The sequence below is a fragment of the Rhinichthys klamathensis genome, unplaced genomic scaffold, assembly GCF_029890125.1.
Source record: "Rhinichthys klamathensis goyatoka isolate OS25496 unplaced genomic scaffold, OSU_Roscu_1.1 h1tg000261l_1, whole genome shotgun sequence".
Lineage (NCBI taxonomy): Eukaryota > Metazoa > Chordata > Actinopteri > Cypriniformes > Leuciscidae > Rhinichthys > Rhinichthys klamathensis.
The window spans coordinates 839399-865612 of NW_026606782.1; the positions used below are offsets into that span (position 1 = coordinate 839399).

The 26214-nt window shown below is 39.3% G+C and overlaps 1 protein-coding gene across 1 annotated transcript; it reads right to left on the reverse strand.

The window, feature by feature from the left end:
- Window positions 1-80: 80 nt before the first annotated feature.
- On the reverse strand, window positions 81-16654 carry emilin2a (elastin microfibril interfacer 2a). The gene is made up of 9 exons (XM_056267536.1): window positions 16333-16654; window positions 15804-15929; window positions 13990-14177; window positions 8106-10007; window positions 2342-2704; window positions 2200-2253; window positions 2049-2099; window positions 1222-1359; window positions 81-1039 (listed from the first exon to the last, which is right to left on the reverse strand). The coding sequence occupies exons 1-9, from the start codon at window positions 16467-16469 to the stop codon at window positions 711-713; spliced, it is 3288 nt and encodes a 1095-aa protein (XP_056123511.1). The 5' UTR covers window positions 16470-16654; the 3' UTR covers window positions 81-710.
- Between the last annotated feature and the right edge of the window lie 9560 nt (window positions 16655-26214).

Consider the following 26214-nt stretch of genomic DNA (forward strand, 5'->3'; position numbering starts at 1 on the left):
AAAAAAAAAAAACTTATCCCATACCCTGAAAATAACATGCACAAGCCCTTCAATCTTGGTAATTTATTTTTATTTTATTTTTTTATAGATAAAAATATTTGCTGTAAAAGTGATATTTGAACTGAAGAACCATTTTTAAAAGGATAAAAAAAGTATGCATTTGTTAATTTAATGTCGAAAAAAATATATAAACCTGCTTTTACATTTATAGATATTTTTTTAAGATCACAATTTTACAAGAAACTATATAGATTGTTGCAAATATACGGATTACTACTTGGAGATATTGGTATGCTCCGTTTCTTTGGGAACAAACTTGGTGCATTGCTGTTTGATATTTTAACACCTCAAACACACTCTTCTAAGTTCAAATTCTAAGTAACACAACTCAATCTTGTGTTTCTGATAAATAACCAAAGCCAAACTATTGCGTAGTCTTAAGGTGCGGTCACATTTACAGTTTTTCAGCAAATTCTCGCAGGCCAAATCCAGTCATTTCAATAGGAATTCATGTGATAGGGAATTTGACTTGAGGGCGAAAGATTTCCCCATGCAGGTTTTGCAAATACGTTCAAGTTGGTCACACCAATTCGCCTCCTTGAAAATGTTGCAGAAATTTTGCTAATGAGACTACACCTGTACACATGAGGCAGCGTTCTGAATGGTTACATTTGTGTTAAGTCACATTAGTGACCCTCTCAGTGACGGGGTTATCTCTTTGCTTGCGGGGAGTAGAGGAATATAGCGCTGAAGGTGGAGAGGATCTCTCTAGATTCGGAGATCGCTAGCTTCCCGGCGGTGCGGACCAAGGCCACGGTGTCACCTTGCCGGAGAGGGAGGATGAGGCTGAAGGACGCAGACCCCCCACACGAGCACCGATCTGGGGTCAGCCGCGGGTGGCCACTCCAGTAACCCGCTGTGTCCAACTTCTGCACGCTGCGATTGGACACCGAGAGCACAGCTTCTGCATGCTCGCCCTGTGGAGCTGTTAGAACAGCAGTCACCAAATAACGGCCGTCGATGGGAACCGTGAAGATCCCTACAGAGGGGGAGGTGACACATCAGCGGCCAAATAGGATATAGGTTGTACACTGAAAGCCCATAACGGGGAAACCTCTAAAGAATATCAGAAATGTCTTCTTGAAGTAAAACCAGTTAGGAAACACTCAACTTTTATCTGAACACGTTTATCTCAAATAGAGTTTGAGGGTTCCTGTTTACCTGTCTGAGGGTTATAGTGTCCTCCATCATTGACTAGCACCCTATTAAAGCGGATGATACCGAAGTCCCCTGAGAAAGTTTGCCGTGTAAGGCCAGCAGAGAAGGAAAATGGGTCCATCAAGGAGTTCTGCTGTGACACTATTGGGAAGAAGAGACATGCATGAAGATCACATGTTTGAGAGATATTTGATATTGTACTTTTTCATTTTAATTTTGTGCTTTTGTCATTTTATTATATTTGTTAAATATTTAGCTTTTATTTCGCTTTTATTTCACTATGTTTCAGATATAGTCATTTTAGTACTTAAGCTTAAACTTTTGTTTATATTTTATTTCAGATTTTATTTCGATTAACAAAATAATTGTTAATATTTTTAGTTATCAATAACAACACTGCCTTTGACTTAATTAATTTATCAGGTAAGTAAAATATATGTGTGTTTTAAGCAAAAATCAAATACACAAAGCATAAATCAATTTATTAAGGTCTATGGCGCTATGAAAAACGTATTTAAGTAAAGTTGTTAGAAGGCGCACACGTTAAGAGTTGTCTTGATGGTAAAGTATGTCTTTGATTTGAATCATGCACACCACTTCCATCTGACTATCGGTTCCATTTTCCCATGTGTTATGTTGCAGTTCCTAATAAAGTTATCAGGCACTGACAAGGAACTTGCCAAAGCTCATTTTTGCTTGCAACTTGCACTTGGCAAGTGTTCATTTTGGACCCTGTTCACAAGTTTCGAAATTGTAATTAGCTGGAATATTTCAGATCTGAATATTTCATCATATGATATTAACTATTTTATTGTATTATAACTTGTTACCTGGAGTAGCAATGGGTCTTTGATATGCAGGACTCCACGGGACATGGGCAACTGTAATGAGAATTAATACTCATAATTATGTAAATTATAGCAATTTTTTCATCCTAAAATATGTTATAAAGCAAACACTGAAAAGAAAGAAAAAATATACCTGATGAATGAGGTTGTTTGGTATCATATGAGACAGGATGGACAGGAGCATAACCTATGGGAAGAGGGCGGAAAACAACCTAATTTTGTGATGCTTCAAGCATGAGCTTCCAAACATTTCTATTATTAATTCTACTTCATACCTGGAGCACCAGCAAATCCTTTCACAGGTGTTTTTGAGTCCTCTGAGCTCTGATCCCGTCTGACTGTGACCCTGCGCACATACCCAGGTGGGCCAGCTTGCCCCGTGACCACCACTGGCTGGTGTACGGCAGGTTGGTGGGGTTGAACAGGATGCTTGGGGTTGCCGGGTGGCTGAGGGAAGTAGGGCTGGTGTGGGACGTATGGCTGGCGCACATAGGGTCGGCCAGTGGGGACTGGCACTGTTCTATGGGGTATGATCAAAGGTATGTGGATATGAGGAACATAAGGTCTCATGGGTTGCGTTGGAGCTCTAGTGTCAGGGAGTGGGACAGACGCAGGTCTCGCTTGTCGAACAGGCAGCCCTGTGAGAAAAAATAAAATAGAGATTTAGGATAATAGACCCAATTGGCCATTAAATAAACAGGTCAATAACATACACTACCCATTAAGGGTCTGTAAAATTTTGGAATATTATTACAAAAAAAAACATTTTGAAAAATATTTAAGACAGTTGCAAGAACACAAGAAATGTGCTCTTTGTATTCATGTATTCATTCATATGGTTTTGAAAAACGTAACATTTGATGGCTGTTTGTGTTTGCGCGTGCGTGTGTTAATGAGGTTAACATGTTTTTTCTTCCTTATGGACACTGATGACATGAGGGTGAGTAAATGATGACCGAATTTTCATTTCTGAGTTAACTGTCTGTTTATTAGATAAACAGGACATCACTGACCCAACACAAAATATAGCCTAAGGTTATAGGAATGCCAGCTTGCCAGCCCTCTTTTTAAAAGCATCTATAAAGCATTTTAATGGCGTTGAACACATATTGTAAAAGCTGTTAACCTTTGATTTTACTAATATTTCAGCCAAAGTACTTTTCCCAATGCTTGTAAATAAAACACAGAGAGCTTTAAAATGTTCACTTCAAGTGTTTTTGAACTTCACACTTTGGTTATAAAGGCTTTTGGTTATGCAGTGCTGTCAGCTTGGAGTCTAATGAGGGAGATTTTTTTTTTTTCCAGCTTACACTTCCAGCCCTCAAGATCTTGCACTTCTCTCACTCTTTTCCAAAACCTCGCATTTATTTCTTTAATCCCCTTCCACTGTCAGTGGGTTACAAGCTTTTCTACAGCGATGTGAGAAAACAACTTTCCTGTCCTAACCAGATGCTGCTGTCTAAATTGAGAAGTGTAATGCGTCATTCCTGACATTAGGGTCTATTTGGACTCCGGATTCTATTGGCTGTAGTAGGAAGTGATTCAAAAGAGGGGCGGAGCTTGAGTCCCATGGGTTCACTTCAAAGCTAATCAACTCATACTGGCAAAATGGACACAGCTAAAATCCTGCGTCAGTGCCGTTTGTCTGCATTTAAGATGCTGCCCAAATATCGGATTTCACACAAACACATTCCCACCCACATACATTAAATCTCCCAAGGGATAATATGCATCTATCTGTGGGTTTCCCAGAAGCCTGTTTGGCAGTCTGAGCAAATAACAGACTCATCACACGCATAATGCCTAACGGCAGCAAGACAAACACATGCTTCAGTGTAAATCATGGAGATACTGATTTTAAATACTGGATGCAGGGACTCATAGCTGTGGGTTTAATGAGTCAAAAGCACTCAACTGAAATTAAGGATTCACCACCCTGTGATGTGGAGAGCCTTATTTAAAAACATATTTAGATGATGAATGGAAGATCTGAATGGTCTTTCTGTTGACAGTTTTGGGTTTGGAAGGAAAAAAGCTCCTCGGGGTGTGGTGATTTTGTGCATGGATACATGAACACAAACACACAAAGTGAAACAACTAAGGGCCGGTTTATACAGAATATGTTTTGGCTGATATTAATCAGCAGTGGAACGGGAAAAAAAAGCGCAAGGTCTAGAGATGCGTTTTATAAAAGCTGAACTTCTTTTAACTTGACCGCCACGTTTTTAGAATGCCGTGTCAAGCACAAGACGCTGTATAAGACATGGAACGTGAGCGCAATGCTCAAACACGTCCGTCTAGTACGTTTACATTGAAAAACAATGGAAAAGTAGCGGAGTGGAATGCAAAAACGCGTTCTGTGTGAACTGTACCCTGCTGTAATGATCAGACCTTTTGGCCTGATCCAGTCTGAGAACTTCCACATTGGTTTCTCTAGACCCAGAGGAACTTTAACCTCGGGCCAAATGGGAACACCTTCTATTTGGCACATAAAAGTCTGTTTATGGCTTCACACGATGTTACATGAAGTAAAACACATTCAGTGAGAGCAGGAAAGAGCTTCCCTGACATCCTCTTGACATAGAGATATTAATCAGCAGGAAGAGAGAGAAAGGAACGAGGACACGGCTGATAAGAGTGTGGGGAGGAAGGGGACACTATTCAAAGTTCATATCCATTTTTGGGGGTATCTGGAGAATGCGAAACAACATCATTGCCTAACAAATGTTTCCACAGTACATGGAAATGGTTCAAGATGTATTCAAGAACTGAATGAAATTAAGTCATTGTCTCCAAAGCAAACAGTGAGGAGTTTTCTGAACACGCCTGAGTCACGGCCAGGAAAATGAATCATCATTAGTTGAGGGTGTTTTCTATGCAGCCCTCAAAAACCTTCCCAGGCTTAATTGATGCCCTGAACAATGAAGAAGAAACTAATGAAAAATCAATGAAGAGCCATTAGAGTGAATTACAAGAAACTGAGCTTGGTCGCTTTGTCACAGACACACAGCTGGATGGGCCGTTCCAGTATTGTGCAATGTGCCTCTGCCATGATCAGCGGCCAAAGAGTTTGAGTAATGCTGAAGCTATTCAGGGATAAGGGCTATTGTGTTTCTGACTTGAAAGTTTTAACTGTATCATGTCCCACAACTACTGATGGGAATCAAGAAAGATTCAATGGATTCCTTTTAACGATTCCAGAACCATTACTGAATCTTTTTAGAACTTAAAAGTAAAGTAATTTGGAAATAAGGAAATGGAATTGAATTGCCACATTATGAATTAATGTCAATAACAGATAAATGTATTGTTTTAAATTGACATTTTTTGCAAAAGGATTTACACAGAGTTTTCAGTCTATTTAGAGACAACATGCATGATAATGACTGCAGCCCAATAATTAGCCTAAATATTATGCTATATATTACACCACAACACTAAACACACAATGTGATCTTACATATCTCAATGGTTTTTTTTTCCCACTGACAAAACTAAAGTGCATCTTTAACTATATGTTGTCAAATGAACAACCAGTCAGTAACAAGAGATTTTAGAATCACAGTTCAGCTGCATGTGTCTGATTCATTAAAAAGAACCGGCTCATAAGAGTCAATGTTTCGGCAGTCTACACTGGTTGCGCTCTGTGCTTTAGATTTGCTAAAAAGAACCAGCTCATATGAGTTATATATGTTTGGGAATCGAGCCACAGTGGTTGCACCGTCTCTTTCGCACTATAGATTCAGTAGCGTTGTTGCTGCGGTGCTGAATAAATAGTGCAGGAAACTATCAGAGCATTTTACTACAGTCTTCCGACCACAGCGGATTTAGCTATTTAATTCGCTGCAACAATTTCGTTTAGGTTAAAGGACAAATTTATTGTGTATTAACACTGCATAAGTGCCCTTACATTTAACCCTTGTGCCTCCTTAGGGACATGTTTGGTCTTTTCAGTTTTTTTTTTTTATCACTTTGCCTGTGTTAATGCTAACTGCATAAAATTTGCCACAGGTGTGTATTTTTATTGTCATTTTACTATTTCACCGCTATTTCCTTAAAAACATCTTTTTTGCACTATAGGTATATACACAAAATACTCCCTCTCAGTGCCTTTTGGACAAAAATGGCCCCATTGAAACTGCTTTTTTTTTTTATCCCAGGGCCATTTAACTATAAAATGATGCAATCTTTGTTAAGAGGCTTTCATTATGTTGGCAAGGCTTCAAAATGTAAATTTTTACTATTTTTTATCAGATGGTGCCATTTTTTCAGGTTTGGTCTATAAAGCAAATTCTCGCTTTATTCCTGTTTTCTGCTTCGGCACATTATAGAGCCAATTGTATAAATTATGCAACGATATTTGTGTGGGTGTGTTGGTATGGATGTCAGAGTGTGGTTGGTATGTGTGTTAAAAAAAAAATATATATATATATATATATGTGTGTGTGTGTGTGTGTGTGTGTGTGTGTGTGTGTGTGTGTGTGTGTGTGTGTGTGTGTGTGTGTGTGTGTGTGTGTGTGTGTGTGTGTGCATGTGTGTGTTTGTAATATTGAGAGAGGAAAAACTCAACTGCAAATCTAAAACCCAATCACTGTGTGCACCAGTGGAGTTTTGCTGCATGGCACCCAATGGGGAAAGTCTGTTACTGAGCCCAAACAAAATCTTACTGAAAGCTCATTTTTTGAGATATCAACCTCAAATTTGGAACACAACTTATTTAAATTAATGGCTTTGATTTTCCAGCCGTTTTTGAGTTCAACTTGTTTTATAAAATAATGTTCATAAATAATTTTCATAAACTTAAACCTATATAACTTTTTTTTTGGATTGACTTTTTTTTTTTTTTTACTTCAGTAATAATCTTCCATGGGTCTTCTTTAAAATGATACCAAGCTTCAAATTTTTGTCCTCTATGGAGCTATGTGTAACTTTTTTTAAATGAGGCACAAGGGTTAAATATATACAGATCTTTGTCAATGGGCCCCATCAACACAGTCTGTCTCCTGTTTAGCCAGAGCACTTGGGAGAACGGCTTTTGTTTCTGCAATAGACGGACCTCCACCCTTATCAGGAATGATGACATCACCCTTTAACGGGAGTTTAAGAGAATGTATGTTCTCTAGTGACATCACAGTCATCTCATAGCTGAACATCTGCAGAGGGGTGTGGGAATTCGTCACCTCCTGAGGCCCGTACATTGACTTTGCAGCTTAATGAGTAACAGATCCGCCTGCAACTGAACTCGCTCGCCAGTTCTAAATGTTATGGGCGGAGAAAGCTGGGCATGACTAAAAGATATTCGAAGACCAAACAACTTCTCCACTCATAAAGACCACTGAACACTGAAGACCAATGTTTCTGTGATGCTAAATATAAACTGTGAGCTATGTACAGTATATTTAGTGTGTTGTGTATATATATATATATATATATATATATATATATATATATATATATATATATATATATATTGCATCAGTTAAATGATCAAAGTAAAGTGAGTTAAACATTTCAGCAACTCAGTTAATAAATAATAAATCATTTATGCTTTCAAAAGGCACGTAATGTTGTTAAAAAAACGAAAACTATGATTGATCAAGTTACATAAAGATCACATACTAAGGATTTGGGAAAATAAAAAGTAAAAGGATCCATTCCAACATGCTTAACTGTTGTTTTGACATATTACAGGCACATACAAAGGCCACAGGAAACCTTTGCTGGCCCCCTGCCTCTCAACAGCTTGGGGGCAAACAGGTTATTGTATATGAATCCCCTTATTGGTTCAGTATGGAGAAAGGTTCCACTGCAAAACATAGCATGCCATAGACTCCAAACTGTTAGATTAATGGAAATAGCACATTTGGTACCCAATCCCAATAGATTACGCCACAAAAATTGATAGTTACAAGTTGGAAGGCAAATACAAAGACTGACTTTCAAATGATTCAGTTTCCATTTTCCAACACTAACCTGTTAAAAACATAAAAACGGGTTTCTCTGGCTTCCTCAATTGGCCTTTAACATCTGAAAGCTTACCTTGTTCTTTACTTGTATGGTCCTTAAGGATCTGCTTAGCCATTCCTGCTAGCTGGCTCTGAAAATTCAGAAGGGAGTTCTGAAGGGTTGTGATTTCTCCTGAATGACTGCCCAGAGTGCGGTTCATCTGTGCCACCTTCTTCTCCAATTCTCCTGAAAGGTCCTGGATATTGTTGGTTCCACCGTCAAGCCTTCCACAGATCTTCTCCAGAGCCGTCACCCTGTCACCCACAGCTGACACACCCTCAGCTACTCCAGCTGTGTTGAACTTACACACGCTCAACTCTGTGGCCACATAGGCGTTCAGTGCATCCACTATGTCTTTTAGCTCCTCGATCTGGTTGTGGGTTGGTTTGCCAGTTTCTACCCGGATAGAAGGACCGCTTACCTGTCCTGTCTGGCAACAAGTAGAGTTCAAAGTGTAAAGGTCTTGGCTAAATTTGCTAACTGTGTCCCCCAATCCCGTTATAGCTCCAGTCAAGCCATTAACGTTGTCAGTCAAAGCATTTAGTCTTTTGCTGGTGTCCTGCATATGTGCATTGATGAATTGTTTTTCAGGTGACATCCTGATAGTATCCTCTAATGCATGAATCTTTGCTACGTTGTTCACAAAATCAGAACGTAAAACATTCAGATCATTTCTCAAGACCTTTAGAAGACTATCCAGACCTTCTGGCTTTTGGGAATCAGTAGGTAGGTTGGTTTTGCAGTCGGTTGCGCATATCTGCCCAAATGCATTAAACTTGTCCTCCAACCCCTGTATAAGGTGCCTATTAGCGTTAACCTGAGTTTGCAGTGCATCATCAGAATCGCTGGACATCCCCGGGAAGGAGTTGTTGCTCATCTCGATCAAGATTGAAGTGAACTGATCCTGCATAGCATTGAGTTTCTTGTCCAGAAGTTGACGTAGCATAGCTACTTCATCCATAATTTCCTTGGTAAGTTTTTCATCCACATAGAAGCAATAAGTCTCTGCGTTCCTCTCAGTGACGTTCATCCTGTCCTCCAGGTCCTCGATGCGTGAACCAAGCATGTCTTCCATCTTTAGCGAGGATAGATGCTCTAGCTCGTTGTCCACTCTGGCGTTCAGGACACGATGGGCTTCTGCCACCCGAACAAGTTCCTTCCTCAAGTCGTAGTAGTCACTATCATCTTTTCCAATGGATGTTTGACGGTTTGCGCGCATTACACCATCTGACATGGACAAATCCAATCTGAGCTCACGGATCTCCTTTCGAAGCTCAGCTTCCTTGTTGTGCACTAGATCTGTGAGGCTCAAATAGCCGCTTTCCTTTCCTTCTCCAGATGCTTTTTGAAGAGATTGAATCTTTTCATCACACGTATTTTTCAGCTTAGCCATCTCGTCTTCCATGTTTACAACAATCTCTGTCTTGAGCTTCTTAAATTTCTCATCAATATAAGTCTGTAGGATGTCTATATCTTGAGCAGCAGCACCTGTGACTGGTAGGCCTTGAGAGGTACTATCCATAAGCATTCGGATCTGCCCGTCATGCCCTGTCACTGTTCCCCTCAGTTCCTCAAGAGCTTCATCTTTGCTTTTGAGAGCATCTGTCATATCGTTGAGCCTGGCCAACACCGTCTCGATTTCTTTTTCTCCATGGATGTGGCCTCTCATGGCCTGGTGGCCATCTAGAAGCACCACACTCTCCTCCGTGCCTCCCGTTCTTGCGCTGTCAGGTGAAGTCCTGTCATTGAGGAGGGTAATGAGCATCTTGCTGGTGTCCTCCTGTAAGTCTGTCCGCAGGTTCTCAGCCATACCTGTCATGGCTGCTTGAAGATCCAGCACAGTCTGAGAGAGACGCTGCACTTCTTCCTCCAACATGCGTGTTTTGTCATCTCCTCGTCTGATATCATATTGTCCAGTTTCTCGACGTTCTGACCCTGTGGTAAAAATAAGGCATTAACAAACAATAATCAATGAATATATATATATATATATCATTTATATATTTACCATAAATAGTTTATACAGCATTATTTTCAGCATTATTCTTTAGTAAATAGTAAAGTCATCTGTAAATATTTTTATTTTGTTTCCATTGGTTTTCTCGAAGTGATAATCGCTTTATTCTCACATTATGAGAAGAAACCTAAAACGCTTTATGACCTGCATATATTCACCTCTGACACATCACTTTGATACTGTAAAGGGCTTTTCAGTTGATGTGCTAAATTGATCAAAAAGACTTATAAAAGAATTTCTATTTTAATTAAATACTGTTCTTTTTAACTTTTTATTCATCAATGAATCCGGAAAAAAGTATCACAGGTTAAAAAAAACTGTTTCTAACATTGATAATAAATCAGCATAATAGAATGATTTCTGAAAAATCATGTGACTGAAGACTGGAGTTATAGCTGTTGAAAATCCAGCTTTGCATCACAGAAATAAATTATATTTTTAAAGTATATTAAAATAGAAAACCATTATTTTAAATTGTAATAATATTTTTCTGTATTTTTGATCAAACAAATGCAGGCTTGATGCGCATAAGAGACTTAATTTTTAAAAAAAAAGTAAAAATAGTAATGTGTCCAAATTTTTGACCAGTAGTGGGCTACTGTACTATTATACTATTGCTGAATAATTATCAAAAATGTTAAAGTCCTTTCAGGTCACCATTTCGCGTGTTGTTGTCCGCCTACACTTGGGCTTCATTTAACCAACTGTGATAGTTTGATCAAATGGTAAACGGTGTATCAATTATAGGCCTATAGACTAAATAAAAAGTGACTTTAAAACTACTTACCACTAATGCGACTTTTGGTGCTGGTTTTGTGCAGTGCTTTGTAGTCAATTAGCATCCATTGTTTAAATGACGCTTCATAAATGTAAATTCGTCTGTCTAAATCGATATATAATATATCGAATATATATACACTCACCGGCCACTTTATTAGGTACACCTGTCCAACTGCTCGTTAACACTTAATTTCTAAGCAGCCAATCACATGGCGGCAACTCAGTGCATTTAGGCATGTAGACATGGTCAAGACAATCTCCTGCAGTTCAAACCGAGCATCAGTATGGGGAAGAAAGTTGATTTGAGTGACTTTGAACGTGGCATGATTGTTGGTGCCAGAAGGGCTGGTCTGAGTATTTCAGAAACTGCTAATCTACTGGGATTTTCACGCACAACCATCTCTAGGGTTTACAGAGAATGGTCCGAAAAAGAAAAAACATCCAGTGAGCGGCAGTTCTGTGGGCGGAAATGCCTTGTTGATGCCAGAGGTCAGAGGAGAATGGCCAGACTGGTTCGAGCTGATAGAAGGGCAACAGTGACTGAAATAACCACTCGTTACAACCGAGGTATGCAGCAAAGCATTTGTGAAGCCACAACACTCACAACCTTGAGGCGGATGGGCTACAACAGCAGAAGACTCCACCGGGTACCACTCATCTCCACTACAAATAGGAAAAAGAGGCTACAATTTGCAAGAGCTCACCAAAATTGAACAGTTGAAGACTGGAAAAATGTTGCCTGGTCTGATGAGTCTCGATTTCTGTTGAGACATTCAGATGTTAGAGTCAGAATTTGGCGTAAACAGAATGAGAACATGGAACCATCATGCCTTGTTACCACTGTGCAGGCTGGTGGTGGTGGTGTAATGGTGTGGGGGATGTTTTCCTGGCACACTTTAGGCCCCTTAGTGCCAATTGGGCATCGTTTAAATGCCACGGCCTACCTGAGCATTGTTTCTGACCATGTCCATCCCTTTATGGCCACCATGTACCCATCCTCTGATGGCTACTTCCACCATGTCACAAAGCTCTAATCATTTCAAATTGGTTTCTTGAACATGACAATGAGTTCACTGTACTAAAATGGCCTCCACAGTCACCAGATCTCAACCCAATAGAGCATCTTTGGGATGTGGTGGAACGGGAGATTCGCATCATGGATGTGCAGCCGACAAATCTGCGGCAACTGTGTGATGCCATCATGTCAATATGGACCAAACTCCCTGAGGAATGCTTCCAGCACCTTGTTGAATCTATGCCACGAAGAATTGAGGCAGTTCTGAAGGCAAAAGGGGGTCCAACCCGTTACTAGCATGGGGTACCTAATAAAGTGGCCGGTGAGTGTATATCTTAAATGTGGTCTGATGTTGCATGATCACAACAGCTAAGTACATTCTGATTTAGATGATTGTTTGCTCTTTTTTCTATTGCTGGTTTGAGTGACACACGCACATTTTGTTTAGTGAAGTTCAAAAGAGACTCACCTAAAGAATTAATTCAGTCGTGTTTGACAATCAAACAATTTCACATTTTTTTAAAGGATTAGTTTACCTCAAAATGAAATGTCCTGATAATTTACTCACCCCAATGCCATCCAAGATGTTTATGTCTTTTTTTCTTCAGTGGAAAAGAAATTAAGTTTTTTGAGGAAAACATTTCAGGATTTTCCACACAATGGATTTATCAAGCACTATGTTACCAACATGTTGAAGTCCAAATCAATGCAGTTTCAAAGGGCTATGAAGTGCTTAAAAGGGCTCAGCACGATCCCAGCTGAGGAATAGGGTTTTATCTAGCGAAACGATCGGTCATTAAAAACAACAACAACAAAAAAAAACATTTATATAACGTTACGTTTTAACCACAATTGTTCTGGTCGGCCACGCGCCAGGCATTACGTCATCAACTTGGAAATGTCACGATTTTTTTTATTTTTTATTATAATAATAATAATAATAATAAATTAAAACAAAGATGTCAGACGATTTTGAAGTTGGAGGAGAAAACGGGAGAAAATGAGATGGAATTTTTCGCCCTTCCCTGCCTTTTTGAAACGGAGCAGAGCAACGGCTTTGAACCGGAGTAACTGTTACAAAGACAACTAACAACTACTATAGATGAGGTGACGCGTGACGTTTCCAACGTGATGACGTAATCACTGGCGCGTCGCAGACCAGCACAAGACAAACAATTGTGGTTAAATAGTATATAAATGTTTTTTTGTTTGTTTTTTTTTAGAAAATAAACGATCGTTTCGTTAGATAAGACCCTATTCCTCAGCTGGGAACGTACAGAGCCCTTTGAAACTGCATTGATTTGGACTTCAACATGTTGGTTGCGCTTGAAGTCCATTGTGTGGAGAAAAATCCTGAAATGTTTTCCTCAAAAAACGTAATTTCTTTTCCACCGAAGAAAGAATGACATGACCATCTTGGATGGCATTTGGGTGAGTAAATTACGTAAATTATCAGGAAATTTTCATTTTGAGGTTAATTAATCCTTTAAGGAGAAAATTGCCTCAACCAATGGTGTAAACTACAGGGAACCCCAGTTGGTAGCCTATTTTACAATAATATTAAGGGTTAAAATTATTAACCAATTTGTATAGGCTACTTGCATTTAAATTATACATAAGAACATTTTTTATAATAATAACGCTATAACTTTTGAATGGCATAATTATGTTTCTATTACTTTTTTGAAAAACTATCATAAAAATGATAATGAACAAGCAATATATAGTGCATATATTTCGCAAAATGTTCCTCTTGAGCTTTTTCTAGACTAGCTGACTAACAAGTTTGTGGTCATTAAATGGCTTTTCTGAGGTTAGCATTATGTGAAATTGTTTACACGCTGTTTTATTGAAGTCTTTATGGTTAAAACACTGACATGCGACATGAAATGGATTTCGGTAAGTTGTACTGTATCTTTCGACATACCTTCTGATGTTCGTTCATGATTATTTCGTGCTGTAACTTAAGTAAAGTGAAAGAGAGATGATCCGTTCAAAACCAGCGTAACTAAACCAGTCCGATTGCTATTTAAAACCCGCCCAATCATGGCCAAAATGTGCCCAATCCAAATTTTCCAAATTCCATACTTTTTCAAACAACGTACTTTGTGCAGGTCGAGTTTGTCCATGCTGTGGGTGTTGTGGGTATGATTGTGGATATTCTGTCTGTCTGTTTGGAGAGCCTTTCACTTCTCTGCAGTCTGGGCCCTGGTGTCCCGGGCAGCACCTCCATTCTAACTCAGTTACAGTCTTGTATGCTATCTTGTAAGTCGGCCGAAACCGAGTACGGTATCTGAAAAAGAAAAAAAACATGATTAGAATGACATGAAATTACATGGAACCCCCCCCCCAACACACACACACACACACACACAATTAAAAATAAGACTCCACAATCTTATTTCAAAAAATGACTTGATCAAACCATCTTTTACAAGGCTTAAGCTACTTATTGCTATTACTTTGGTTGAACCGTGAGTAATGGACCATGAAGCATTGCCCCTATTACAGGATAAAAGCAAAGGTAAAGGCAAGCATTAACTTGCGCAGACGGAGGGATTAATAAGAAGAGTCTTCTGGCCTAGTCTGTTCAGCTTCACTTAATGATGTTGATCTTGTTACTTCTGATGGATAATGCTGCAATTAGAAGTGCCATCATTCTAGTTCTTATGCCACAGCAAGTTGAGCCAAACAATTAAAATAACAGTTGCTTCAGATGACAGCAAAAGAGCCCTTGGTGAAATACTTCTATAGTGCAAAAGTGAGTATTCAGACAAAGCCATACAGCCTTGAATTCCTTACATGACCTCAAATGTGACCTCAGTTTTTTTATATTAAAGAGAATGAAATCAACATTAATCACTGAAGTATAATCTGTATTAAACAGGCCTTAAATATAGCTTTGATTATCTGTAGGCCTATATGTCAAAATTCCATTGTAATTATTTCAACTTAGTGTACAGTTTAATGCATATACTGCAATACCTCACAGTCTCCTCATATTCAGTTAATCAAATACTTGTCTGACCCAAAGGGCTTTTAAAGCAAACAACAGCTTGCATGATTTCTTGTGGCAGTAGTGGTGCAGCAGGAATGAATCTCAGTTTGTGAATACGGCGAGTAACATTTAAAAAAAATTCTGTCATAACAATTATAGACTGGGACTTTCAATTGAATAAGTGAATGTCTTTAATGTACCCTAATCTAAATGTTTACTACATATTAAGCAAAACTGACCACTTGTCAGTGCAATATATAACAAAGTTATATATAGCAGCAGCACTATATATAAATATAAAGCCAACAAACTGTGAACAGCTTGTGTACATCTTTGGTGTTGACATAGAATTTTCACAATTTGCAAAACATAAAACACACACAAAAAGGTAATTTCAAAAACACCCGTTTGTTCCAAGAGAGCTGATATTTTGTATTGAGCACTGAGACATTTTACTGACTGTATCACTCCGCTTTTGTGTACGTCATTCCAGACTAGAGTATGTGAGCTGTGTGGAAAAGCGTTTCTCCCAAAAGCGGAGCATGTGTTTTCTGGAAGAAAACAAAACGTGTTCTGGAAAATCCAGAATGATTACAGAACGCAATGTGGAGGGCGGGGAAATCTCTGTCACTCCGTTCCACTCGCACTGCTCCAGAACAGAATGCTTCTCGGTGTTTGCGCTGCAAATATTTGACCAAACTGGCTAAGTTATTGAATATTACCAATTTGTTTATGTTTTGTTTATCACACATAAAACACACTCACAATTAAAATGGTCGTCCATAGCCACTCCTGTGCTATGTGTAACTGGGGTTAGCATGAATCATGGGTTTGGTGTAGTGCCTTTGAGTCCATAAGGAGCATGAGAACTACCTAACATCAATACTTCCACATGCCCCTCCCGGTCTCTCGAGTACTTACATCATTTGTGGCTCACAGTCAGGCTGATGCTCGGGACACTGCGCGCGTTCAGGTTCAACGTGACTTTCCACGCTGCCTTTAACTGCGCAGCTTATGTTCTTTTGGACAATAAAGGCGCACCAGTTTCTGAAAAGAAACAGATTTTAAAAAAAGAGAGACCAGAATAAGCATAGTTTGAGTTGGTTATTTTTATTGTTGCAGAGCAAAAACAAACTCGTGTATTTTTTTCATTTCCAAATTGTATTAGTCCCGAATGTGAATGCTGTTATCCTAAAATGATCTTCTTTCAAAATGAAAGCAAATGTTTTTAACACCCTGAAAAAACCCCCACTGAAATGAACACCGAGAAGAGGAATGTTCAAATCGATTGACCTGTTGCTTTAGCGATTAAACAATAGCATTACACGTCACTCCAGGAGATTGTTGTGAGTTAAATAATTTGTACATCATGAGATACAGAGAACATCATATAGCCTATACACATTGAAGATCCGCTGTTAACGTTCGTATAATTTATTGAGCAACTTACTTATTTCTGTGCCTGTGAACGGCTCCTGAATATGCGTTCCCCTGGAACAGACTTGACGGATATCCATGAGTGAGAGAAAAGCTTATGATAAATAAAACTGATAACTGCACACTAGGTAAAGGTGGCTGGCAAATCATTGTCTAAAATCAAAACAGTCCAAAACCTGTACAGTGTCAGCGCAAGAAAAGTTGAGCAGCGTTTCAGGCTCTGGAGACCAGAGAATAAAGAGAGCGCGTTCAACTTACTGCTAAGTTTGACAAAGTTCGAAGAAGTCAGAAAAATTGAAGGTGGACTCTAGTCTGCAGGGGTTCAGCCCGCCGCCTATCTGAAAGAAGAAGGGGGTGGTGGATGGGGGTAGGGGAAGTCATCGGAAAAAACAAAAACAATAGCGCCCCTGCATACCCCACCAAGCGTGTTTTCAATGAACACGGTTTGAGAGCTCAATTGAAAACATCTGTCTTTATCTCTGTTACAGGAAACTATTATTTGGTGATCGTGTAAACGCAAAGCTTCTCAAAAACAGTGAGTAAAAAAGAGAAATTCTTCGATTTGTTTACACAGAGTTGCAAAAACATTTGACACTTTTAACCCCATTGCTATTTGTGCTTATCATATCGCCTATTCTTGCCTGTATTGGGTTATAAAGAATTAAACGTATTGGCTTCAAAATGCTGATCAGGTCATTTTAAAGCAATAAATAAGCATTTATGGATTGATCATAGATAGATAGATAGATAGATAGATAGATAGATAGATAGATAGATAGATAGATAGATAGATAGATAGATAGATAGATAGATAGATAGATAGATAGATAGATAGATAGATAGATAGATAGATAGATAGATAGATAGATAGATAGATAGATAGATCACACACCCATGAAAAACAGATTATGGCTTTGGATGGAGGACAAGGTTATGCCTATTTTAATTTCTTTATGATGACTAACACTAAATAAATTGAACCTTTCTTGAGCAGTGTGAAGGTGTGTACATATCTAGCCTATACATGGTGTGATACGATTAAACATGACGTAACTGTAATTGTATTAGGATCAGGGGCATTTATACAGTTTGATCATCAGGGGCAGGTCCCCCAAAATTGTTACCATAGTAGGCCTAACTTTCTAGGGGATCAGGGGATTATTTAAAATGATTTTACTTCAAAAAGCTTTCACTGATGATGACTAAATTAAGCTACAAGCAATGCCAAATTATCAATTATTTTAGCAGTAAACAAGATACTGTTATCGATCAACTCTATGCCAAGCATATAGGCAGAAAGTGTGTGAAGCTGGGCAAGGCTTCCTTCCTTTTCTGGCCACAGACTTGAAATTAGCGTGGGATTTTCACTCAAAGACGGCTGCTGCTTCTGATTGCTTTTAGAGGAAAAGCTTGGCCATAACTGCTGGTCAGTTTTCTCCGTGATAACAGCATTGGTGATTTGGCAAACGATCCAGTATGCAGGCCTATCTGTGTTTGCGCTCTGGATAGCGTCAAAGGTTTCTATTTACAACAGCGTTTTTGCAGCATTGCAGCCAGCATTGAGCAATAGCCAATCACAAACATAACTGTTGTGCTGAGATCAGTGCTGAGTTCTGCACATAAGAGATTCATTGTGCTGTGTTGACAGACAGCTTCATTGATTATAAAATAATTTTGTGAGACCGCGATTATGATGAGTGACAGCTTTTTAGTGTTTAAAGGGAGCGCTCTTTGTGTATTTTCCATGCGAAATTTTATTATTTATAGGCCATACAGACCTATTCAGAATTTGAATAAAACTTTTGTTTTTCATGCTTGACTTGGCCACGCACATGCTGCAAAGTTTCGGGATTGACATAGGCCTACACATATAAAAGTGGGATTCACTCTCGAAATTGCAATAATTGACATATGATAACCATAGCAATGAATGGGACAAAAATGTGTGTCGAAAAACCCCCGGGCCTGGTTCAAACACAGGAATTGGCTGCATTAGGTAAGGCAATTAGCCAATTAATTTGCCATGCCAAAGCATGCATATGCTTACATTTCTGTTCAAATTAACAGTGTGAACGTAACCGCTTTAAAAACAAATCATTTATCGGGAGTGTTTATGCTTGGATGTGTAGGTTAGGCAACATGTAGCCTACGCCTAACTTGAAATTATTTAATGGAAAGCTATTCTTGTGTTTTTAAAGGGGAAAGCGCTTGGAATTGGCACACTCCGCTGTGGTGCCAAGTAGATCTGGAAAACGAGATGTCCTCATTCTACTAAATAATACAAATCCACGTACTAGCTACTCCTTATCACAGAAATAAGCTCTAGCCTCTCCTCAGCTACAACGTCGTTGATTGTCTGCAAGTGGAGGATTCCACATCGAGTGGGCGGGGACGTATGATCGAAGAGGATTTCTTCGCTTTAAATGCCATTAAAGCCATCCTTCAAGTTTTAAATAATTCAAATGTAATGACAACGTTCAATAAATAGGAAAGCCTATTTTCAGAAGTATCTTCTGTAAACTACCTCATCAGACACTGTTTTGTCAGGAAAATTTTACTGGGGTTTGTGCCCCAGTAAAAAGGGAATAGCGACGCCCCCGCGGATTTATTTATTTGATCTCAATAACTAAAAACTAAAATAAAGAAACTAATTGGAAAAACATGTAAAATATGAGCGAAAATGCAGCACTTGAAAATACTTACTCATTCTCTAAAAACCTAACTTCAGAGCCTGAAACTGTTGCATAAAGTAGCCTGAACAGATTGTCTGGTATTGTTCATGACTGATGCATCACACTCCTGACAAAAAAGCACCCCTTTGTGTATTCATGGCCAAGGCTTAGCCTACATAAGAACGCTCAATCAACATACGTACGTGATTAAATCACCACAGATGCAATTAATTATTCTGAGTGAATCTTAATGAGGTAATTACCAGAAAATGGGATTAAACAAAAACAACATTTCACAGCTATTCAACGTGATTCAGCTTCTTGCATTCGTGTTGGTTTTGGCTGTGCCCGTGTGGTCATAGGGGCCTACTCCAGCAGAGGGCAGTGTACACCCATGAAACATTGAACGCATAACGACAAAAAACGCTCAGCGTGAAGCGTCTAGGCTTACGAAATCATGCTGTTGGCTGTTGCATGTCATCGCGTTGCTGAAATCGCGTAGCTGAAAGCAACTCAAGATGCATGTGCAATCACCATACAGATCTCCTATGAGACAATACATTTTTCCTTATAAAAATGTACATAGATTATGAACTTAACATCATGCAATTAAACACAAATATAGCCACAAACAAAAAACTTCAGACTGTTTCTTATCAACATATTATTTAGTTTGAGCTGATTTGCCAATAAATTGATTATGTGTGTGTGTGTGTGTGTGTGTAGGCTTATATATATGTGTGTGTAAGAATAAAATAATTATATAAATGTCTATAAAAAAAATTATGAAAAAAATATAAATGTAGGGATTGTACACAGTGCATTTTATAAAAAAAAATGTTGAATGCTACATTTTAAATTAAATCATCACTTATGGCTGTATTTTTTAGAATGAAAAATCTGTAGTGCATTTTTTTTTTTTTGGTCTAGAGCTCAGTTGGGCCCACAGGCAACTAAAATTGCCAGAGGCTGTACCATTCTTGTTTCATCTTTTATTTTGGGGTAAATATATATAGATGCTTTATAAACAACTGGCATACAAGTAGCCTACAACTTTAGGTGGAGCATTTGACAACGTACTGGCTAATAATGTGTCAGGAGTTTAATTCATTCTGCCCCTTCTGGGTGTTTACTCTGAAATGCACATGGCATATAGCCTATTATTTTTGGCTACCTTACTTTTGTCATAATATAGTTACAAATAAAAACAAAACCTTAAATATACTGAAAATATCTCTGGGCAATATGGGTTGAGACCATAGAGGTTGAGACATGTCACACTTATGATGGATTATAAAAGGATTCCGTGAGTGTCCTGTGCACGCGTTTTTAACAAGCACTTCTTTTTGAGGGCTCACTTGTCCAATTTGTGTCAGATCAGGGTGTATAGATAGTGGCAGCGTGTAAAGCACCTCTGGACCGCGTGCCGCTGGCAGTGTAGGATATGTCACGATGAAGAAAGTGAGCTGAGTTTTGGTGTGATCACTGCTCCACACTCACCGCAGCATAATGCCGCTGTCCTGAGAGAAGGTGAGTCACCGTGCAAGGCTGCTCCTTCCCTGCCAGGACACAGACCGACCGAGCTCGCACACTTCTGCAGCACCAGTCTGTGCCCACACCATCACCTCGATGTGTTTTTTTTTCGTTCTGCGTCGCTTTGTCTTTAGTCTCTGTTGTTTGTGTGAAAATCCTCCTCTCAGCACTACGCCCCCTCTCAGGCAGGCGGGTGTCAACGGGAGGCGCGGAGATGGAGACTCTCACGCTGTTTATGGCTAGGTAATGGATAGCATCTCACTCCATGCGAACAAAGGGCAGAAAGCAGCCTCGTGTTCCTCTTTGGGGTTTTGCTCTGTCTTTGTGGAGCGTGAGATTCATCTCGCTTCTTTAATTAGGATAAAATGTTGCGTTTTTAGCACAAAATCTGCCTAGTTTGTCTAATTAGCAGTACACTCCAGCAGGTAACCTTTATAGTGCTAGCCTACTTGGGGAAGTATTGTAACGCTTGAGAAGACCGTCCCAAATATAATGTTTGAAACTTGCTTGCGGTAAATGCTATGCACCCACTGCGTTTGAAAACTAACAAAGCAAGAGTTTCTCATCAGATCAAACAGACATACAGAGGATTGTAATTTATTGGCTCTAAAATGTTAATATGGCCATAAGCCTTACTCATGAATTTTTGATAAGGGCCATGGCAGTCTTGTCACCTAAATGTTAATGAGGTGAGATTACATTGGGGCGGGAAGGTCCCTGTCAGCAACTGAACAAATAGCACAGATGAGCTAAATTTATAAGACTTTCTGACGAGAACAAGACAAGCAAAGGGCACCGGTATCTTTTCAGGTTGAGCCAAAATGATGGAGAACGGATATAATGAATTGCACCAAGTGCATTTGCTCAAGGATAATGAATCATTTGTTTAATGTAATGTTGTTATTTTTCAAGTCTTTTGCTCTACATGTCTGAAATGGGTCACGATGTAGGCTACATTTAATTAATCTCCTCCTGTCGGATGTAGTCTGAGAATGTCGTCCTACTCGTGTCCTGATGTCTACGTCATCAGCCTGGATCTAACGTATAAAACATTAATCTGTTCTTATCTAAAACTTGAGGGTTAGTTGTTGGGGAATGACGTGCAGGGAACGATTATTCAAATCATTATATTCCTAATGTTCCAGTTCAATGAACTCGACAAATCCATCATTGATTCATCTCCATTGTTTTAAAGCTCCCACGCATTTTCACAGCACTCGGAGTTGTCACTCCCCCATGTCTTTAGCACTTTTTTTTTTCTGAAGGCATTCGTTACCTTATATGCATCCTGTTGAATTAAATAGCTTTATCTTCCACGCTTTGATTTCATTAACTATAATTCAGCTATATTACTTGCATGCACTGAGTTGACCTGTTAGAACATTCCACATCTTTTAAAATTGACAAATAAATAAATTAATAATAAAACTTTTATATGCTGCTTTCAGATGTTGGATAAAGGGATAACCTTGAGCGCCAGCATGACTTGACTTTGTTCTTCTCTTTTGCTTCAATTAAGTGGAAGTCTTTGAAAGAAGCTGCAATCCTTCATACTCAAATACCACCCCACCATCTGTCTATTTAATCAAATATAAGCAAATGCGTGCAGATGAATCGAGCTTTGAGTGAGAAGCATTTGCAAGGCTTCGGAGGATATGCATTCTGGTCAGCCAAGAAAAGAGGTGTCAGGCAAGTTCAGGTGCAACATTACACTTTTCATAGGTGAAAAGAATGTGTACTGAATTGATGTTGATGATAGTAAGGGCCGGGGAGGGACAAGCGACTTTTCTTTCCTGAGGCAATAACCTGAGGGGGCCCAGTAGCGCACCTGATCATACTAACCTGAACTCATGAGAGAATGCAACTACTTTATGAGTCGATGATGTTGTATGTATACATTCGTATGGTTTGATTTGTACAAAAACATTTTTTAGAAAAAAACTTAAGCATAAGGTCCACTCAAACCCCACCTATAAATATAACCCTCGGTGGGGCGAAATCAGATTGTAAGAAAAATGTACAAATTCATATTAGTGGGCTTTATCAAGAAAATGTTGTCATGAAGTCTAATGTCAGGGAAAGGTCTCCCAAAAAAAAAAAAAAAATTCTTTCATTCACTCACCCTGTTGTTCCAAACCTGTATTACTTTCTTCAATGGAACACAACAGAAGCTATTTTGAAAAAGGCTGAAACCATCTTCACAATACCTTCTTTTGATATATTTTTTGTATTCCACAGAAGTCATAAAGATTTGGAACTTACATTAAGATAAGTAGCCTAAATGATGACAGAATTTTTATTTTTGTGTGACTATCCCTTTAAATCTTTGGTGAAGTGAGTCAGGCTAGCATGAGAAGCATTAGCATCAATATGCTAATGCAAGAAGCCAACAATATGAAATATAAACTTCATCTATAGGCTACTAGGTTCTTCAATGAAATCTGAATATACGTTTTATGTTTTCTGCTATTGTGTATTTCACAGCCAAGGTGTGTCTGTGTCTGAAATGTTTTCTAAGCACTTTCTCTGCCCACATTACTATGTGGTTTCTGACAGTGGAGACAGTTATTAGGAGACTCAGATCAATAATAAATGCTAAAGACCAACTAATGCTCCATGGAGACAGACACCATTTGTTCATCCTGTGGCTAACATCCAATCTTACACACACTGAATGAAAGAAGGATTATGGGAAAGGCAGTGAGGTTGGCAGGCGCACTGATTTGGTCCTTCAGCAAGCAACAGGTTACAGCCTATGCACAACATGGAGCCGAGATTCAATGTGTTATGGAAATGAGATCATTCTTTATTTGATTAACGTTCCAAAGAGGAAGCCACGTGCCGGGCAATATTTTTGAGACTTTCATAGAATTTATTTTATCGACTAGCGGCAAACACACAAAAACAACGGAGCCAGAAGAAGTGAGAAGAGGTAGCAAACAAGCTTATTGCAGCCTTCCCTCAGAGAAACGCTTTCATCCTCATATTGCTGTAATGCTTCAAAAATCAATACCGGGCTGCCAAACAGGTCAAAATGCAATAAGTGTGCAATCTGTCCGGGAAATAACATTGGCAGAAGCCAGTGCCACTGTCCCGTGGGACTGCTCCTCTCCCTCGGCCAGAGAGTGCAGGGTTAATGCATTTCCCACATCACTGATCCCAGAGCAGTGCAGTGGTACGTCAGGCCACGCCATCTGAAATGCCAGATAACACGAAAAAAGACAATAGTTTGATTATCTCATTATGTGCTGATTGGCCCAACTGTCTGTTTCCTCTTCTGTGACCGTTTTCCTATCTCATTTCCAGGACTGGACATCTCTGTGTCATGTTCCTTTTAGACCATTAGTCCACAATTAGAGCAAACGCAGAGCGTGCTGCAGAGGAAGTGACCATGCAGCGGTGTTCACAGCTGAGTGTGTGTCAGCAGGTCAGAGTTAGTCTCATGCCTCAAGACTCACGTAAAACAAACAGCAGCGTCGTACAATTGGTTATCGTCACATTTTCTTTTGAACCTTTTTGTATTTCCATTTGCTCCAATGCTAAAAGAAAAAAATCCTTGATAGCATTTCCATGACATTCCAAAACATGGAAAAAAAAATATAGCGATTGATTACAGCAGTCAGAAGAGACAATGATGTTAAATTTGCCGTCACTCCCTCAGCCGTTGTATTAGAATCACCCTCGCAGCAGCGTTAAAGGGGTCATATAATGGTACATGCACTTTTACAAGTTGATTGTACTGAAATGTGTGTTGGCAGTGCCTGTACACAAACATCATATAATGATACAAATCCATCCAGTGGTTTTGTTTTAATCTCCTTATATGTTTTCCCCTGCCTCAAATCGAGCCGTTCGTTTTTGTGACGTCAATAAAACGGACGCCCCTCCCACGATTGTTAATTGACGGGAGCGTTTCAACACAGACCCGCCCTCGCACATGAGGTAGCTGTCAATCATAGTCTGCGCGGCGCGGCGCGGACCGGCGCGGTCATTGTTGATGTGCCGGAGCACTGTCTATGAGCAGAATGGCGTCTAAGCGATTGTGGTGTTCTGTTCTTGGGTGTAATAACGAACACAGTCATTTTAATGTTCCTGAATCCGAACCGCTGAAGACACAGTGGCTGAGTTTTGTTTTCGAAGGGAATATTCCACACGAGCAACGTCAATGCTTTCATGTTTGCGCGAATCATTTCACACACCAGACTGCTTTATAAAGGAGGGTCAGTATAAAGCTGGATTTGCTAAGAAGCTTTGCTAAAAAGGATCGGTACCAGATATTCGTGTTCCTGCTGAACCTCCAGAAGAACGGAAGTGAGTGAAACGTTTTATTAAACTTTATATTAATATATTAATCTTTGCAAATCGCTAGCTGCACGCTTCACAATAAATGCGTCTAAGGTTTACACTCAGTCAGGGTACATTACGGCATGTTTTCTATGTATGACGTTCTCAATATAATTCATAATTCCACGTTTATACTGAACAACGCGTTATGGTTATTGTGTTATTGTGTTACAAACGGTGTATGCACAGAACAGAGGGGCGGAGTGAGCGCAGCTCATGATCATTTAAAGGCATATGCACTGAAACGGCGTGCTGAAAACAGAGCTGTTTTTGACCAGGTAAAATAAGTGTTTTCTTACAATACTAATGAGAATTTTTAATTAAAGTATATTACAAACTTTTAATTTAGACCCTAAAGAATCATATTAGCTTGTACAAAAATGGCATTATATGAGCCCTTTAATTAGGTTTTTGTCTTTTACTGCCACGGTAAAATAACACAATATGTAGAGTTATAAATGTGTATTGCAATTTTTTAAAATAAAAATGTGAAAAGCTTTACTATATTTGTGATGTTGATAACTATGGAAACGCGTCATCACAGTCTGTGAAAAGGGTTCATTATGTTCAGGATTGCACCTGAAGTGCACTTAATCATTAATGTGCACTTGGGGTCTTGTGAACTTACAATGGCCACCGCATGTGTGGCCCACAAAACTATAGGGTGTCCCATTTGTCATTTTAGGTTTCAGAAGGGTGCTTGCAAGAGGCCCCTTTACGGCCGATATGCACCCTCGATGAACACTTATGTCTCCCTGCGGCAGACTTCTTCCCGACAGTCATAGGTCCAAATGGAACCCTAAGCCTTGGTGATCTTCCTTTGAGGCCACACATGCGTGACAGAATGGTGGCCATTGTAAGTCCACAAGACTGCAAGTGCACATGAAGTGTGGCATCTGGGACAGGGCTAAAGAGGCATTACGTCACAAAAGTGTGGACTTGGAGGAAGATTGCGAGGGCTTAGGGTTCCATTTGGGAAAGGGCTGTTGTTACTGTACGTCAAAACCATCCTATGTTCATACATTTTCTAGAATTTGTTTGGCTCAGCGATGTTCCAAGAGAGCTGAGACTTTTCACTGTTTTTATCTCTCCGCTTGTCTGTTCTTGTTGTTTTCTCAGATGCAGTGTGTATTATGGTAGGGATCTTTCAGTAACTCTTTCTGCAAGTTAAATCGATACAACCGTCACTCACACTCTGCGCCCGAATATTCCGACTTCCTTACTAGGTGAAAAGCAATATGTGAGCTGAGTAGTACACCTCATGGGACTGCACTTCAGAATCTCACTGGAAGTAATTAGTCATCTGGGTACTTTTCACCTAATATTTTATGAATACTGTAAATTCA

What these genes read in the sequence shown, in the direction of transcription:
- emilin2a (XM_056267536.1), bottom strand. Translation starts at nt 16,469, where the DNA reads ATGATTTGCCAGCCACCTTTACCTAGTGTGCAGTTATCAGTTTTATTT. An exon ending in GACTGTGAGCCACAAATGAT is followed by an intron (nt 14,178 to 15,803) that starts GTAAGTACTCGA and finishes TTTCTTTTTCAG; the next exon opens with ATACCGTACTCGGTTTCGGC. An exon ending in CAAACAACCTCATTCATCAG is followed by an intron (nt 2,100 to 2,199) that starts GTATATTTTTTC and finishes TTCTCATTACAG; the next exon opens with TTGCCCATGTCCCGTGGAGT.